This window comes from Pteropus vampyrus, unplaced genomic scaffold, assembly GCF_000151845.1.
Source record: "Pteropus vampyrus isolate Shadow unplaced genomic scaffold, Pvam_2.0 Scaffold85, whole genome shotgun sequence".
In the NCBI taxonomy this organism is placed as follows: Eukaryota; Metazoa; Chordata; class Mammalia; order Chiroptera; family Pteropodidae; genus Pteropus; species Pteropus vampyrus.
The window spans coordinates 5,609,005-5,626,177 of NW_011888866.1; the positions used below are offsets into that span (position 1 = coordinate 5,609,005).

At 36.7% G+C, this 17,173-nt stretch overlaps 1 protein-coding gene across 1 annotated transcript in view; it reads left to right on the forward strand.

Annotated features, from left to right (window-relative positions):
* Positions 1 to 1,246: 1,246 nt before the first annotated feature.
* The window catches only part of ADAM10 (ADAM metallopeptidase domain 10), a 110,556-nt gene continuing 94,629 nt past the window's right edge, over positions 1,247 to 17,173 (forward strand). The window contains exon 1 of the mRNA XM_011363422.1: positions 1,247 to 1,718. Coding sequence (XP_011361724.1) covers positions 1,664 to 1,718 — 55 coding nt within the window. The 5' untranslated portion in view covers positions 1,247 to 1,663. The remainder of the gene's footprint in view (positions 1,719 to 17,173) is intronic.

The following is a 17,173-nucleotide window of genomic DNA, read 5'->3' on the forward strand; positions in this document are numbered from 1 at the left end:
ATGAACATGGGAGTGTAGAGATTTCATTTCATTTCCTTTGGATATATTGCATATCCAAAAGTAGAGTTGCTGAATCACATGGTAGTTCTATTTTCAATTTTTTGAGGAACTTCTGTATTGTTTTCTGTAGTGGCTATACTGATTTACATTCCCACCAATGGTACACAAGAGTTCCCTTTTCTCTATATTCTTGCCAACATTTTATCTTTTTTTTTCCCTTATGATAGCCACTCTAACAGTAAGGTGATATCTCATTGTGGTTTTGATTTGCGTTTCCGTGATGACTGCTGGTGTTAAGCATCTTTTCATGTACCTGTTGGTCATTTGAATGTCTTTGGAAGAATGTCTATTCAGTTCCTCTGCCTATTTTTAAATTAGATTGCTTTTTTGCTGTTGAGTTTTAAGAGTTTTAAAAATATATATTTTAGATATTAACCCTTTATCAGATAGCTGATTAATAAATATTTTCTCTCATTCCAGAGGTTCCCTTTACATTTTCTTCCTTTGCTGTGCAGAACCTTTTTTTAGTTTGATGTAGTCCCACTTATTTTCCTTTTCGTTGCTTGTGCTTTTGGTGTCATAGCCAAAAAACCATTGCTAAGACCAATATCAGGGAGCTTTTCTGTTTTTTTTTTTTTAAGTTTTATGGTTTCAGGTCTTATGCTTAAATATTTAGTCAATGAAATAAGTGAGTTCCTAAGCAACCAAATCTGAAATTCAATGAAGTTAGGAAGTTTGGGTGAAGGAGATTTGAGAGTTTTCTTTAGCGATAGGACAGAGTGGTAACAAGGGCATTTTTGGGGCTGGAGATTTAAGATCCTGTGTTTTAGGCTGCACGCTTTTATAACAGTAAGGTCAAGTCTGTGACAAATGTGTAAGGAGCACAGAAAACTATACTTAGGCTGCCTCTTTCCCCTCTGCTGCTGGACGGTGTTTCTTTGCATTTACGTTCTGATCTCTGGTTGCTACCGCAGGTATTACTGCTTGTTGGTACTTTGCTTTTGCTAGCTGTCGTGTGCCACGAGAGGAAGAAAAAGAAACAAAAATCTCTGTTCCTCGTGAAGAAGTGGAAAGCGGCCCCTCAGCATCCTTAACACTCACTCCCATTTTAGCCCAACGCACCGTTCTCGGCAGCTGCTAAGAACTAGCGGAGCCGGTCGGCGGAGACGCGCTCCCTTCTAGGGGCGGGACCAGAGGAAACTCCGCCTCCTAAACCCAATCCCAGCTATCCGCCAGCGGACAGGAAGCGGCGGCGGGCCTGCCTGCCCGGGAACCGGCCTCCGCGCGCATGCGCGCGCCACTAGGGCGCCTGAGGGAGAGGGAGGGGTGGGAGGAAGAGGTGAGGCTCCGCGTGCCCGTTGGGTGCCCGCGCGTCACGTGGTGAGGAAGGAGGCGGAGGTCCCGGGCTTGGAGGAGGGAGATAGAGAAGAGGGAAGGAAAACGGGGAAGGGAGGAAGGAAACGAGCGAGGGGGAGGGAGGTCCCTGTTTTGGAGGAGCTGAGAGCGTTGCCGTCCTCTGAAGTGGAGCGAGAGGGAGGTGCTTTGCCGTTTCTCCTGCCGGGGGTCCCGGCTTCCCGTGGAGGCTCCGGATCAAACCCCTTCAGCTTCTCCCTCCGGATCGATGTGCTGCTGTTAACCCGTGAGGAGGCGGCGGCAGCGGAAGATGGTGTTGCTGAGAGTGTTAATTCTGCTCCTCTCCTGGGCGCCGGGGCTGGGAGGTGAGGCAAGACCCAGAGCACTGGGGGCGCCGTGACCCCCGCGGACCGCGCGGTTGCAGCGGCAGCGGCAGCGGCGGCCGGGCCGAGCGGAACCCAGTCGCGGCGTGCGGCGGGCGTATCAGTCAGCCGGCCGGCCGGCGGCGCCACTCGGGCGCGCAGCGCTCCCCGCTCCCTATTGTCCCTCGTACCCGGACCGCGTTCCCTTCCTTGGCGGGCCGACGAGGCTCTGAGCCTCCGGCGAGGCCTTCCCCGCCCCCTACCGCCCCGGTAGCAGGGGAGACATGGGTCGCCTCCCAGAGAAGCAAAGTCGGGAGATCCGGGTCGCCAGGCGAGAGCCGTGGTTGCTCCATCCCTCCAGCCTGCGCGCGGAGCGCGGGGGCCGTCAGTCGTCGCGGGGCTGGCGATCTTTGCCGCTTTGGTTCCGCGCTCACCCTCACCACCATTCTTCCCTCTGCCTCTGCGGGATGGAGGATTCCGGAGTTCGCTCCGCGGAGAACCGCGGAGCAGGCTTGTGGGAAGTTGCGAAGTGTGCGGCCGGGCTGGTGAATTCTTCTTTACTGGGGGTGGCAATGAGAGCCACCGGGTTCTGCATAGGGGCCGCCGGGGGTGGGGGGTAACAGTGGTCCGCTTGACTGAGCCGAGTGGCTTCCGCTCTCCATAGTGCCCTGCCTCTGCCCCTGTGGAGAGAAGTCGCTTGAGGGTTTATGTTCAGCGAAAACATTCTGTTGCTCAGGGGAAAGGGTTTGGTGGGGAGAAAGGTAAGCCGTTTTGGAACGTTCTTTGATCTGTAGGCTGGATTGGGTCTTTTAGAGGGACGGTCTCTGGGTGACCCAACTTGGAAGAGTTTGCTTGAACTCTCAGGTGGTTCATGGAATGTCAAAACTGGCAACCCCCCACCCCCCGCCCTCCGTTGGAGTTAAATTAACTAAAAGCATATAAGTTCTTGATTACTCAGGTTTTGAAGACGATTTTTAATTCTATTGTATCCCAGGACCAGCTGTATCATTTTGTTGTTGTGTAAAGTGCTTTATTTTAGGTAAACTTTTTGACTTGCCCAAAGTAGTATACTTGAAAATCTCAAAGTATTTTTAAAAGCATTGGATTGAAAAAAATTTTCATAATGCTTCAGATGAGTAAAACCTAATATGATAATTTAGAAAATATTTGAATATTTCATGTAGTGTATAGTTTCTGTTCTTTTGTTTGTCACTGAGTTAGGACGGCAGAACCAACCATATTTTTGTCCTGCATTCTACTTAATTTGAGGTTGATACTTTGTAGGTAGACTTCTGTTGTAGTTCGTAGTGTTCATTTGTTAGATACACTGAGGTTGATACTTTGTAGGTAGACTAATGTAGTTTATAGTGTTCATTTGTTAGATACACATTTTAGATTAAGAGTTTCTAATGTTTAGTTTTAGAATCACATGCTAGAGACGGTCTATAAGGGCCTATTCATTTAACACTTGTATTGAAGTTCTAAATGTGGCTTCCAACGAATCACTTGTCTCTTCACTTTTTGTGATTATAGTCAGGATTTAGACACTGATTTCTATGAGGTAGTAAAAAGTAAGACACACACAGGAGACACTTTAAACTACTGATGAGTAGTAGTATGTAAATGTCCTTTGTTTTTAAAGAATGAAATAGAATAGAAATGGGCGTAGTCTGATGGTTGGAAAAAAGTAAAGTAACAACATAATCTTTGTGGGTTAAGACCCTTGTTACACAAACATTTTCTAAATTCAGAACTCTGGAGTTATTTACGAAGTATCATCTTGCATTAAACGTTCCATGTTTGTATTAAGCAGAACTTTGTGAAAAAGAGTAAGAAATCTTTGATTTTAAAATTAGCATAAGATTGTAGCTTTTGGGTACATGGAAATATTTGTAATTTTATGGTGTTTTAATCTATTCTGAGCAATTTATGGTCAAGTTTGTAAGAAGTTTAAATGATGATGATACATAGATAATATTCAAATTGACTGGTATATTTTAACATGAGAATGAATGTGTTTGTGTAGATTAGGAGATTTGTAGTGGAAATATGGATTTAACTTTAAAGTATGGATCATTTTTAGGTATTCAATAAACTCAGTTACCTCTTTCCGACTCGTCAGTCACTATTTTGTATTAATTTTTTCTTGCTTTTAATGTGATGGGTGGGAAGCTGGAAGAGATAATTAAGGTGTTTAGAGTCATAAAACTTAAACTTTTCTAATGCTGTCTATTTCTAGCACATGTCCCAGCCTATGCTGTATTTGTAGGAAGATACCATAAAATTTCTAGAGTTCTGTAAGTGTCTGTATAGACATTATACTCAAATATGTACACAAAAATTCTTTATAACCACATTAGAAACTTATTGGAACTATTCTTATTAAAAATAGCCTAACGAATTTTTATGTATGTGTGAATATTACTTTTAACACAAATATGTTGGATAGTTGATACCTTTTTAAAAAATTTAATAGGTGTGTTTGAGAGGTCAAAAGGTATCGTAGCAGTAAATTCAATCTCATAATATTTTGGTTTGATGAAATCATACTTAAATTAAATTTTAGGGTAAGACATGTTTTTTATATTTAAAAATCTGGTATAAATGCTTTGCTTTGTACCATGTATTACATAGAAATAAGTTTTCTGGAAGTTTAGCCCACAGTGTTAAAAGTATCAAAGCTTAAGTATGAACTACATCTTTCACTTCTACTAGCAAGTAAGGTCTATGAAATTAATGAGACAGACCTTTTGTCTTTATTTTTAAGGAGCTCTGACACTTCATCTTTTTTACTTGAGATCGATAATCCTGTTGGATCACTTAAGAAGGCCCATTTCAAGCCATCCCCAAAGTTAACAACAGTATGTTCTCTGTAATGTAACAGGACCTCTCTGAGTAGCAAGGATTGAGGGCAGTGGACATGACAGGCACCTCATTTCTTTGTTTTCTGACTGACTTACAATTTTCAAAGGTGTTTATTATCTGATATATTTTAAATTTTCCTAAGGACTTGCAAGGTTGGGTAGGGAGAGTAAGGGACATTTCTGTGATGTCTGTTGTGTACCTGGTATTGTGTTAAGAGTTTTACTTTTAAACATTTATGAGAGAGAGGTGATATTTTGCAGCTGAAGAAATAGGCTTGAAGAAATCATTTTTCTAGCATCATCCATTCTGACCCAAGTCAGTTTGACCTCCAAGCCAGAGCTTTTTACCCATTACTCTCTCTTACCTTTATGAAAACAGTTTTCACACATTAGCTTAAAAGTAGCCTCTGGACTGAACTACCCTAGAGATGTGTTTTGTTTGATTTGGAGTGCCTTTAAGTTTCAACATTGAAAAAAAGGGAAATTTCTCAATGAAATTCATGGATTTATGGATTTTGGGGGAAGACTTGAAAATTGAGGCCCTACTAGGCTGCATTCCCATTGTCTTGAGCAGGGTGATAGAGCAGTAGCTGTTCTCTTTAGACTGGGTATGTGCTTACCTGTCAATGCAGTTCCCATCATTTCTGCCAGTAATACACTTGGCCTGCTTCACTCATTTTTCTTACATGCCTGTGTCCTGTAGGTATGTTATTCACATCTCTGCCTTGGCTTCATCTTGCATAGATGACTCCAAACTTGAAAAAAAAAAAATTTTTTTTTGACCGCAACCTCTTACCCAACTTTTAATATATATTTTTGTAATTATTTTTTCCATAGTCTTAAAAATATGTTAAAAACTGTGGCATACACAATAATTTTTATATAGCATTAGGTTATTAGACATTTTTTTAAATCCCTGTTTTCATAGTAGTAACAATTTGAAAGTCTCGAAGAACGATGGTTATAGTTTTCCTAAATCTCTTTAACTCAGTGAACAAATAAGAAACCATTTCTTTTTCTACTGGGAAAAGACCCTCAGAAAACTGATTGTAGGTCATATAATTAAAAACTAACAGGCTTTCTTTCTTTGAAGAATGGGTTAAGTATAAATAGTGCTTTTGAAATTAAGAAAATTGAAATGAAACAATACGTTAATCAATAATCCACATTTTTCTAATATTGTTGGAAGATGACAAGTTCAGATATGAGAATATTCCTGTCTGACAAGTCTGGAACCAGACTTAAAATTTTGGCTGGTTTTTGATGGAAGTTTTTCTAAGTTGTACACATTTACTGTTTTAAAATGGGCCAAATTTAATCTTAAATGATTAAGGTTTAGTATAAGAACAGCTGTTATTGTTCTGGGCTCTGTTGTAATTTCTATTTTTTATTTTTCCAGAAACAATTGAAATGGGCATTTTAAATTCTAGGCAATTGTGCTTTTTTTCATTCTTGTAGCTAGTTTTAACAGTGTTTCCAACTTTTGGGTTAGATTTTCTGGCTTTCTTGCAAACCTTGAGGATATCACCTTTTAAACATGTTTTCTATGGGGAAACTAAATAATTGTACTTGACACACATGTATGTAAAGGGGAATATTTGAGCATTAGATGTTTTATTTTTTTAACGTATATGTTTTGGCTTTGTAGAGTTTAGTGCTGAGTGAGATTGCCTTGTTCTTTCTGAACAATTGGGATGACATATACTGGTTTGCCAGTTAAAGTGAGGCAAGGTAGAATAGAGAGAAGACACTGATGGATAACCAGGAAGACACGGCAAATAAAATGCACACTCATTTATTTACTGGTAGATCATTTCCTAGATCTGAACCATAAGTAGTCTGTCTCCAAACTAATATACTAGGTTATTGATATTAAACATACCCTAAAATGTGCAGTTATAATATTCTCTACAGGACTGTAAATTATAAGTTAAGAAAAAGTATTCTCCATATTTAAAAGAAAGATTAGGTAAAAGGTAAATGACAGGTTCCTGATGCTGTTTTATTGTCAGTCTGCAGTAAGTAGCTATTGAGTGTTACAGTTTTGGTGACTTTGTGATTTGTAAAAGTTAAATTTCTTGTCTGTCTTTGAATTGTATCACATTCTAATGGTTAGAGAAATTTTGCCAAAGTTAGAGGTATATTTTTGGGATGGCCTAGCTTAAAATATAGTCTATGTGAAGTGCCCAAAATATAGTTTGTGTATGTGAAGTTCGGGTGCAGGGAAACGGGAGTCATTGGACATAGCTGCTAACATGAAGTTTCAAAAAGAGGCCTATGTGGCCACTAATTGGGGGAGACAAATTGTAGATATGAAAGGCTGTGGATAGAGAAACACACAGTAATTTCAAATCTGAGCCCCAAGTTACAAGGCAGACACTCTAAATTGTAGGAATTGATTTGCGTTTTGTCTCTTTTCACATGGGCAACTCTATGTGACATGCTTGGGTAATGAGCCCTGGATTTGTTTGTTTGTTTGTTTTTTTAAAGGAATTGGTTTATTTAATGATTATTAGTGATTCTTCCAAGCAACTGTAAAAAGTCTGCTTGTTCTTAATAAAAATCCAGCTGTGATATTTCTCACTGGTTTAGCCATTTTGAAATTTTTATTCTAGGAAAATGGAGCAATATTAAGGATAAGTGGAAAAATTGATAATCCTACCAGTTAGATTCCTATAAGGGTAGCAATGTGAAGGCTTGACCTTAGTGCTACTTGGGGACAGTTCTGTCTTGTAGGAAACAGCAATACTGAGAACAGTTCTCAGGAATGTAGACTCCCTTTGATATGGGGAGAATTCTTTCTGAGGCTACTACAATTCCAACTAAACAATGTGAGGATGTGTACAGTGAGAACATGCTGTTTAGTCACCAAGACTGTATTGTATATCTGTAGCTAGCAGGAGTCATGAAGCCACAGTTTTGAGTGAGAAGGAAAGTAAAAATCACTCAGTTTGTCAATGTAGACAGAAATGCAAAGATAAAAATACACTTATATTTATGTATTGTAACTGCAATTGAAATGAGGATTTATTAAGCTGGAGGGACATCAACCATTTGGGAAAAACTTTTTGAGATAGAAGGGAATGCTGTATAGTAAGATGCTTATTGGCTTACTTGCCTGAAATGGAGAGTCCATGGTAGCAAATAAAGAGAACTACCAATTGACCCATGATAACCAGGACTCTAATTATTCATATTCTAGGTCATAATAACTGTGAAGTAAAGTATTATGGAATGTTGGTTGGAGTTCATATTGAAGTGTTAGGGTATGAAAGAAATGATTAGGAGTAAATTAACTGCTTGATGAACTGGGTGACTGAGTCCTGGATTACGGTAGTAATTATGAAAATAAATAAGGATAGACCAAGAAATCATATGGAAGAAAAATCGGTGAAACTTGGCAAATGTTTAATGTGGAGCTAACAATTTATTGAGGGCTCACTCTGTTGTCAACTTTAGATCTCAGAGGCTGTTGCATTGGAGAGTGTGGTTTTATAAAACTTTGAGGACCTAGGTTTTTGAAGCGGAAAATATCTAAAATTTTGAATCTATATAGAAGGTTAGTTATAGGTTGGGATGTGTGTCAGAGTCTTGGATTTTATCCTACTTGCAAGCTAATACTTTTTTGGGGGATTGGTTAAAACTTTTGTACTCTTTCAGTAATCTGTGGCTAGACATTTGAGAAGCATTGCTTCAGATAGTTGGGAGATAGAAGTTTGGAGTAGAGGGGAAAAGTTAGATTTGGAGTAGAGGGGAAAAGTTAGATTTAAAGATATATTAACAAGTATGTTTTTACTTTACAAGTATATATATTACATTAAGGTGGAATTATGTTCTTTAGTTTAAGAGTATGTTTCATACTCTTGATTACATGTGAACTGTGAACTTCCTATTTCAGAAACTAATTGGGGAAAAGAATTGAGGCAAATGTACGTATATGATTTGTGGAACAGAATTTTTTTCCATTGATCTTTGCACTGATGATAGCAAGGGATACACACATTCACACATGAACTTTGAACTTTGGATTTTGTTTTCAAAAGAATACAGATAGAATCCTACACTTAAACGTTGAGTGAGGTATTAATTTGCTATTTCTTCCTAAGAGTTAAATGGGATAACTGTAAAAATGCTGAAGAGACTGTAAAGAGCTATACAAGTATTATCAAAATTATAGTGTTTTTAGGCCTACTTTTGTTTGGAACCTATTAGTTACAAAGTATAGATGGATAAATGTATTTTTCAAAGTTGATACTAGAACATTATTACTAAACACTGGAAAATAGAATTTAATAATATCCATAATTCCTTCTCCAACACAATTTAATCACTTTTTAATATTAATCTTTCAGTTTTTAAAAATGCCTATTATGAATTTCCACTTAGTATTAATGTAGTTTTGTATTCTCTAAAAAAATTAATGTGTAGTTGAAATGTATACACAAAGCAGACACTGCGATAAAGTAGACTACAGATGGTTTTGGTTGTCACAACTGGAAGGATGCTACTGGCATCTGGTGGTGGGTAGATGCCAGAGATGCTGCCAAACATCTTACAATGCTCAGGACAGTCCCCCTACCAAAAAAAAAAAAAAAAAAAAAAAAAAAATCTGGCCAGAATGTCAGTAGTGCTGAGTTTGAGAAACCCTGCTCTAGAGGAAATCTGAATTTTCTTGCTTTTTTTTTTGTTATTAATAGCCTGCTTGCTGCCTTAATTGATTACTTAAGTTTCATAAGCTTCTGATATTTCTTTCGTTCAAGCCTTCCTCTTCCAGTGTTTTGAGCCCTGCAGTTCTGAACCTTTAGCATTTACTTTAGCATTTATCTTCCAGCATTTCTCATTCTTCTCTCCATCATTCCGTTTGTGGTAGGGAAGAAAATCTGATTCTGTAAATTTACAGTATTAGTTAAATGACTGATAGCCCATAAGATTATTTAAAAACCAAACCAAACCAGTTGCTCGTTAACCCAGAAGAGCCATGGATTAGTAGGATTTTAGTTTCTGTGGGGAAGGATATTTTGAGGGACTCAATCAGCAACTTACTCTGAAAATCTGTCTTCACAATTAGTTGTTCTCAGTTTCAACTTTTCATAATTTATTTTCTTCAAAATTTTAACTCATAAGTCTGAAAACTTCCATGTCTTTTGCATAACTTCATACTCCCCCCACACCTTATTATTGTTAACACTTTTGGTAGAATTGTTTTATTTGCACATACAGATTTGCTGGAAGGAGGCAGAGGCAGATGGTTTGGGGTATAATATGGGACACGGGTGAGGTAATAAGAGTCTGGGGTGTAGATTGTGTAGTGGCCTGGAGCCATTGTATGTGTGTGTTATTTAGGTAGGTTGAAAGTCACAGTCCTTTACATGGGTTACTGTCTGTACTTGTGTCTGCACTTTTTGAAATGATATAAAGACGTTTCAGATCAGAATAGAAATCTAAATTATGTATATGTTTCTACTTTTGGATTTTTAAGTTGTATTTCATAAGTTAGTGGTAGAAATTTAATACATGCAATGGATTTTTAATCATTGATGTTTGTGCCCTTTATATTGATTTAGTTTATAATTTTAAAAAAGAACTGCTTACTTTCACTTCTGAGCCAGCTAGCATTATTTTTAATTTTTAGAGACTAGCTTGTCTTAAAAAGTGGGTGTGTTGAAATATGCTTATGATTGGAGACACATCCTCTTGAACTCTCACTTGTAACTGTTAGGTGTAGATATTTGCTTGTAAGAAATGATTTGACTGGTTTCTAGTAAAGAAATGGATACTGTAGCTTAAGTTTGAAGTCACATTGTGGAAGTAACTTTTCCAAGAGTGCAGTAAAGGCACTTAGGTATATTGCTGAAATATAGGACATGATAGTTCCTGGAAGCTGACCTTTGTTATACAAGAGAACAATTTTGTTAATGGTATTTAATGCTTCAAGATCATAGTGAATACATATCAAATAGAAGCATTTGCTCAGCACAGTGTGGTAAGACACAGTGGGTGACTCAAGTTCCTTAGGAAGGAAGTACACTTTTATGTTTGGGAAAAATGCTGTTGGTGCCTAATTTTAAAATTATACAAGTGAAAAATATGTTGAAAACAACTTGATTACAAGTAATTTTTCTGAGGAATGGAGATGTGCTAGCATTAGCTTATTCTTACATATTCTCATTTATTGTAGTTGAGTTTTCCTGTAAAAAGGAAATTCTGTAATGTCAAACGTTTTTACAGATTTTCTTTCCCCATTCTTAAGATTATAGAATCAACCTTTTTGATACAGATAGGAAAAGATTAAACTTATTTGTCATATAATATCTCAATCCCACACAAAGATGATGACATTGACCTGTCATTAGTAAGCTATATTCTGTTTTTCCCCCGATGTTATTTTTTTTGTTCTGTGTTTTTTTCCTATTACATTTAATTTAGATTGGAACAGAAGATTGTAGGTTTCGAATTCAGGAGTTGGGAAGGAAGCTTTTGTTTGCAAGTGTTCCTGGAAATTACAATGCTACCTACACGTGGAATGTGGAAAATAATCATAGAGGCTAGCATATATGGGATACTTATTATATGTCAGGCACTGTTCTTAGGGCATTTTGTGTATCAACTCAGTGAACATCTCTATAAGATGGATTCTGTTATTCTCATTTAACAAACAAGAGAGCAGGTTCAGGGAGGGTAACTTACTCAAAGTCAGAAAAGTTATGTATAGCTATTAATTGGGGAAGACAGGATTTTAATATAGTCAGTCTGGCTCCAGAATTCATACTCTTAAACACTATACTGCCTCTTAGAAACATAGCTCATGCTTTAAAACGTATTGTATAGTGAGGTTATTATATTCTTTTTTTTTTTTTTTTTTTTTTTTTTGGTACAAAGATTGGATTATTTTACCATCAGGGCATAATTAGGCTCTTTATAATTATAGTATTTGAGCCATTTGAGTCAAGTTCTTTACAAGGTTTTTTTTTTTTTTTTACATCAGAAAATGTTTACAATTAGAGAGGAAACACCTTCTAAAACATTTATGCACAGTATCATTTGAATTTTGCCATAGACAAATTTATATATGTATTTCTTTAAAGGCTCGACGATGGATACTAAATCTCTGGATGGTGAGATGTAAGGTGTATGGTTCTACAGTAATTGCTTTGTAATCAGGAAAAATAATTTTAAGGCAAATTGCTGTTAGTAAATACCAGTATCATGATGACTTTGAAAAAAGTTACGGGAAATAAAAATATAATTGGCTGTCTGTATCTGCAGGTTTTGAATCTATGAGTTCAACCAACCACAGATTGAAAAAATTCAGGGAAAAAAAGTCTCAGAAAGTTCCAAAATCAAAACTTGAATTTGCCATGGGCCGAGCACTATGCTGAATACACTATGCAAATACAGGTTAATGCAAATACTATGCCATTTTATGTAAGAAACTTGAAGAAACGTGGGTTTTGGTATTCATAGGGGTCTCCTTACAGATGTCAATGGATGACTGTATTGTTCTCATACTGTAAAAAGGGAGAGACCACCTAAGCTCTCCAGTAGCAAGGAGACTAAGTTACTTTTTTTCTACTTCGTACACCTTCTAGCCTATTTCCACTTTTTCATGTAGGTGATTATTTGTTATTTCTTTACTTTTCCCCCAGTTTTTCTTTAAAATTTTGAAAATTATTTATTTTCTCTATCTTATAGGTCCAATTCAGTTATTTTTCTATGAATTTCACACATAGGCATTTGCTTGATATACTATTTTTATTTTTTCCTAGTTTTTTGTTTTAAAACTTTTATACTTTCTGAAAGATGGAAGTATATGTATGTAGTCCAATTGACATTTGTATACTTATCACTAAGATTTATTAATGGTTATCTTTTGCCATATTTGCTTTCCTTCTCTAACATGTTCCTTTTTTTTTTACCCCTGAACCATTTGAAAGTAAGTTGTACCCCTAAATACTTCAGTATGCATCTCATAAGATTAAGGACATTGTCTTATATAACCAAGAAGATTATTTTCTTTTTACGTGTGGGGACGTATCCCATAAAGCTTGTAAGTACTAAGGCACCATCTAAATTTATTTAATGCTTTGTGAAGGCCCAGTTTCTGGCAACTACAACTAAGGACCAGAAAAGCAAATGCTGTTGGTATGCATTATGTATAGGTATAATAAAGTAACAGTAGAGAAGGTAGGAAGCATTGGTAGAATAACTACATTGCAGGATGGAGCTATTTTATGTAGGAACAATGGCACAATAACATATAATAGTGTTAAGATTATCACATCACTATGACCTCTTAGGATAAAGATGTTAGTAAGGATGAGCCTGGCTCACTCAAGAAGATGTTAAGGGAGAGGGGGAAAAATCAATAATTGTTCACATAGAGATTTGGCACATAAATAAACTTCAGTTATCTAGAAATTTTCCTCAGTGGAAGCTGTAATTTTCCACTGTCAGATTACTAACATCTTACAGTACTCTAGGTTAAATGTATTTTATTTTCATCATTGTCAGGTAACAGATCTTTTTCTCCATTATTAAGAACTTTACATGAGAACATCTTCAGTGAGTATTCTATTCTTTGTCAGAAGGGATAAAGGAATTATAGCTTGCCATACCTTGAGTCTTTCCTGTTCCCTTCCATGTTCTTCATTTTGTCCTGCATAGGTAATATATCAGAGTGATAAAAGAAGCTCCAGGTCTGTCTGTCTATTCAGAGAGAGCAGCAGAACTCTAGGTTTTTTCCCCCATTGTTGTTTTGTTTTTTAATCCTAGATTTGTAGGCTGTGTTTTCTTTTGTACAAATCTACTTCATGTAAATAAAAGATTTAAATTAGAGGAAGAAAATAGTCTATATTATGGAACACAACTCATATGTTAGCTTAAATGGCAATAGACTTTTTGAAAAAGTAGTTTCTGTGCCTATACTTAGTTATTAGTTGCTTTAAATAATCCCTATTATGATGATCCCTATATTTGTATCTCTAGCCTAGACTTTTCCCTTGAATTCCAGACTTCTGCATCCTAACTACATCTCTCTCCAGTTAGATGTCTAGTGGGCATCTCAAACTTAACATGTCCAAAAACAAATCTCTGATTCTGTTACCCACAGCCTTTTGTTTGTAGTCTTTCCCATCTCGGCAAATGAGAGCTCAGTTTTCAGTCACTCAGGCCAGAAACTTGGAGTTATTCTTTATTCCTGACTTTCTCTCACACCCTGTATGCAGTCCCATCAGCAAATCCTGTCAGCTCCTCCTTCAGAATATATGCATATTTTGACTACTTCTTAGTAGCTCCACTGTTATTACCCTGATTGATAACAAGCCAACATTCATTTCTCTTTAATTACTGTAAAACCTGCTGACTGTTCTGCCTGTTCTGCTCTTCTCCTGGTCTCTTCTCAATGTAGCAGCCAGTGTGATCCTGTTCAAAAGCTACTTCTTTGGTCAAAACCATCTACTGGCAAATTGTATACTTTAAAATGGTAAGTTTTATGTTATGTGAATTATACCTCAATAAAATACATGATAACGAAATAAATAAATAAAAAAAAAACTTATTCAGTGGCTTTCTATTTTAAGGAAAAGCCAAAGTCCTTCTATTTGTTTGTACAATCCTATATGATATACATGTACACTGATCCTCCTAGTGCTTGTTCAGTTCTTACTTCTTGTTCATTTCTGCTCCAGCCACACAGAGCTCTTTAAAAAATCCCAAGCTTTCTCCTGTCTCAGGGACTTTGCACTTGCTGATCCTTTTACATGGTACACTTCCCCCTTCGCCCCGATTGCTCTGTTGTCTACACTCTTCCTTTTTTATTTTTTAAATTAAAAAAATTTTAAAATAGTGAAATACACATAACATAATATTTACCATAGTGACCATTTTATAAGTGTGCAGTTCACTAGCATTCACTACATTCACATTGTGATTTGCTCTTTCTTTTAAGTCTTTGCTCAAAAACTGAGGCACAGAGAAGAAAGTGAATTGTCCAAGATAACACAAGTAGTAAGTTGCAGAGGTGGTATTCTAATCCATGATGTTTAGTTCTACTTATAAATAAATGTAATGCTTGCCACACTCTTGGAACATAAAGTAAGATGTGTTGACCATGTACTTCCATGGTTATTGAAAAACTTAGTGGCAACAGGAATAGGAGAGTTATAACTGTACAGAAAGTCATTGAAAATGGTTATGAAAACTGCATGAGTAATTGGAAGGACAAATATCTGAAATACACTCATAACATCAGTAGCTTTTTAAAAACATCTGGTGAATAGATCTATAATAATTTTATTTTTAACTAATCGCATTTTGCAAACGGTTGGCCTATTAGAAATTCTGATACTTCTTAGATGAGTATCATAGGATCACGTATTTTCTGATGATTGATTTATGTCTCTCATCAGCAAGGTATATGCTGCTTTCTTTATAAATACAAATGAAAATGGAAATTTCCATGAAACGTTGAGTTCATTAATTCTTACAGCAAACATTTATTGAGCACCTATTTTCTCTCTGACTTCTAGATACTGAGGATACATCTTTGAACAAAACAAAGTCCTTGCTTTCATGGAACTTATATTCTAGTGGTAGAGGGATATATGTCAATAAAAATAATATGGAGAAAGATAAAGCAGAATATTAGAATGAGACCTACTGGGACAATATGTTTTTAGATGAAATGATCAGAGAAAGCTTCTGAAGAAATTGCCTGGATATCTAAATGAACTGTGGCAGCCAACCCTTCTTTGGGGAGAGTGGTGGAAGATAAGGTGAGACATATAGAGTGGAGTGGGGGAATGTAGCCCCTGATAAGGTTCACGTTCAGCCTTATAAGCCATGCTTACAACTTTGGGTAGTTGGGAAACATTTGGAAGATTTTGAGCAGAGTAGTGAAAACATATGACTTGACTTGAACATTACTTTGGCTACTGTGTGAAAAATAGACTGTAAGGGGCAAGAGTGGAAGCAAAGAGGCCAATTATTTATCATGGTTTTTGACTGTCCAGAGCCTTTTGAACCTTTCTGTGTTTGACACATTTCCAGCCTTATGAATTCCATTTCCCTAATTCTAGTTCCCAGCTTTTCATTTGCAACTAGGATAGCAGCATGTAAACTAGTCTTCTGAACTAGGCTCCTCTAATCAGAAGCATCACAGGAGACCTGGATTCTGCACTGAGCCAGACATGTTTGCTTGCTGAAGTTTTGCCAATAGTGTGCATCTTTTAGACAATTATAACAGGTTTTTTTTTTTTTTCTAGTTGTTTTAAGGTTGCGTTTCTGGTACAAAAGTGGCATTGGAGAGTCAAGGCAGTGTTGGTGTTTTTCACACGATATTTTTGGGGGTAATTATGGTGTATTCTGTCTTCTGGGGATACCTGGATAGTCTTGAGGAAGATAGAAGTGGGGGGGTGGAGTTTCCAGTATTGTCGTCAAGTAATAAAATATTACTTCAAGTAAGAGAATATTGTATGGGAAGTATGGGAATTGAATAAGATCATAATCGAGAATGCTTTAGTATTTATGGAAAAATTTGTAGGTTCTGGGTCACATTTCCTTTGTAAGATTTGCATGTTGATTTGCAGGAAACAAAATCTTGGGTTCCTATTTCTGTCTGGTGTTATTTTACATAGTTCAACCTTGACATTATAGAAGCAATGATATTGTTAGTACTAGGACATATATATTTTTAGATTGATGGAACCTGGGAGAGTCTAGCAAGTAATAGCATCAGGAATAGAGTAGTTAATTAGGAATTGGAGTAGACAAATAGGCAGATTGGAACTAGAGAATCAGGAAGATCTGTAACAAGGGGAGATCAGGTAAGCTGAGTGGGTCAGAGGCCAAGCTCTGTTCAGACAGAGTTGAGATGGGTAAATATTTAACTGTATCAGTGAGATTTGGTGATAGAGCTGCATTCTGTTCCTGTTTTTTGAGCTTTTAACTCATCGCTAGAATATAGGAACAAATCTCAGTTGAGTAGGTCCATACTGTGCTTGTGAGAACAGGCAATTTTGTGATGTCTGACTGAGCTAAGTAGTGCAAGGGTTGGAGACTGTTCCTGTAAAATGTGCCAATTTTAATCACTAGCTGTGGAAATCAAGGGTATACACATACTTTTTGGACTGTAAAAAGTACATTCTTTTCATATTTTATTACGTTTTTCCACATTTTAGAGGTAAATGTCAGTTTAGGTTTTGAAAGTTTCCTGCCATGTGCTGTATTTTAATAATTTTTTTCCTTTCCGTTTTTTATAGTCACATCAGAAATGAATGGTGCTTATGGTGAAGGTAATAGAATTATTGTAGAAAAATCACGAAGTCATTGAAACCAAAGTTATCTCTTTAGCACTGCCTCCTATTTGCTATGTGACCTTGGGTTTGTTACATATCTCTCAAGCCTCAATTTTCTTTAAAATGAGCTAATAGTTCTTACTTTATAGGTCTGTTGGGTGGATTAAATAAAAAAAATGTGGAATACTGGGTCTGGCAGATAGAATGTGCTCGATAAAGTTTAGTTATTGTTACATCTAGTTTATAAACATTGTTTAATTAAACACTTAAACAAGAAGTTTATTGAGTCTGGATATTTTTT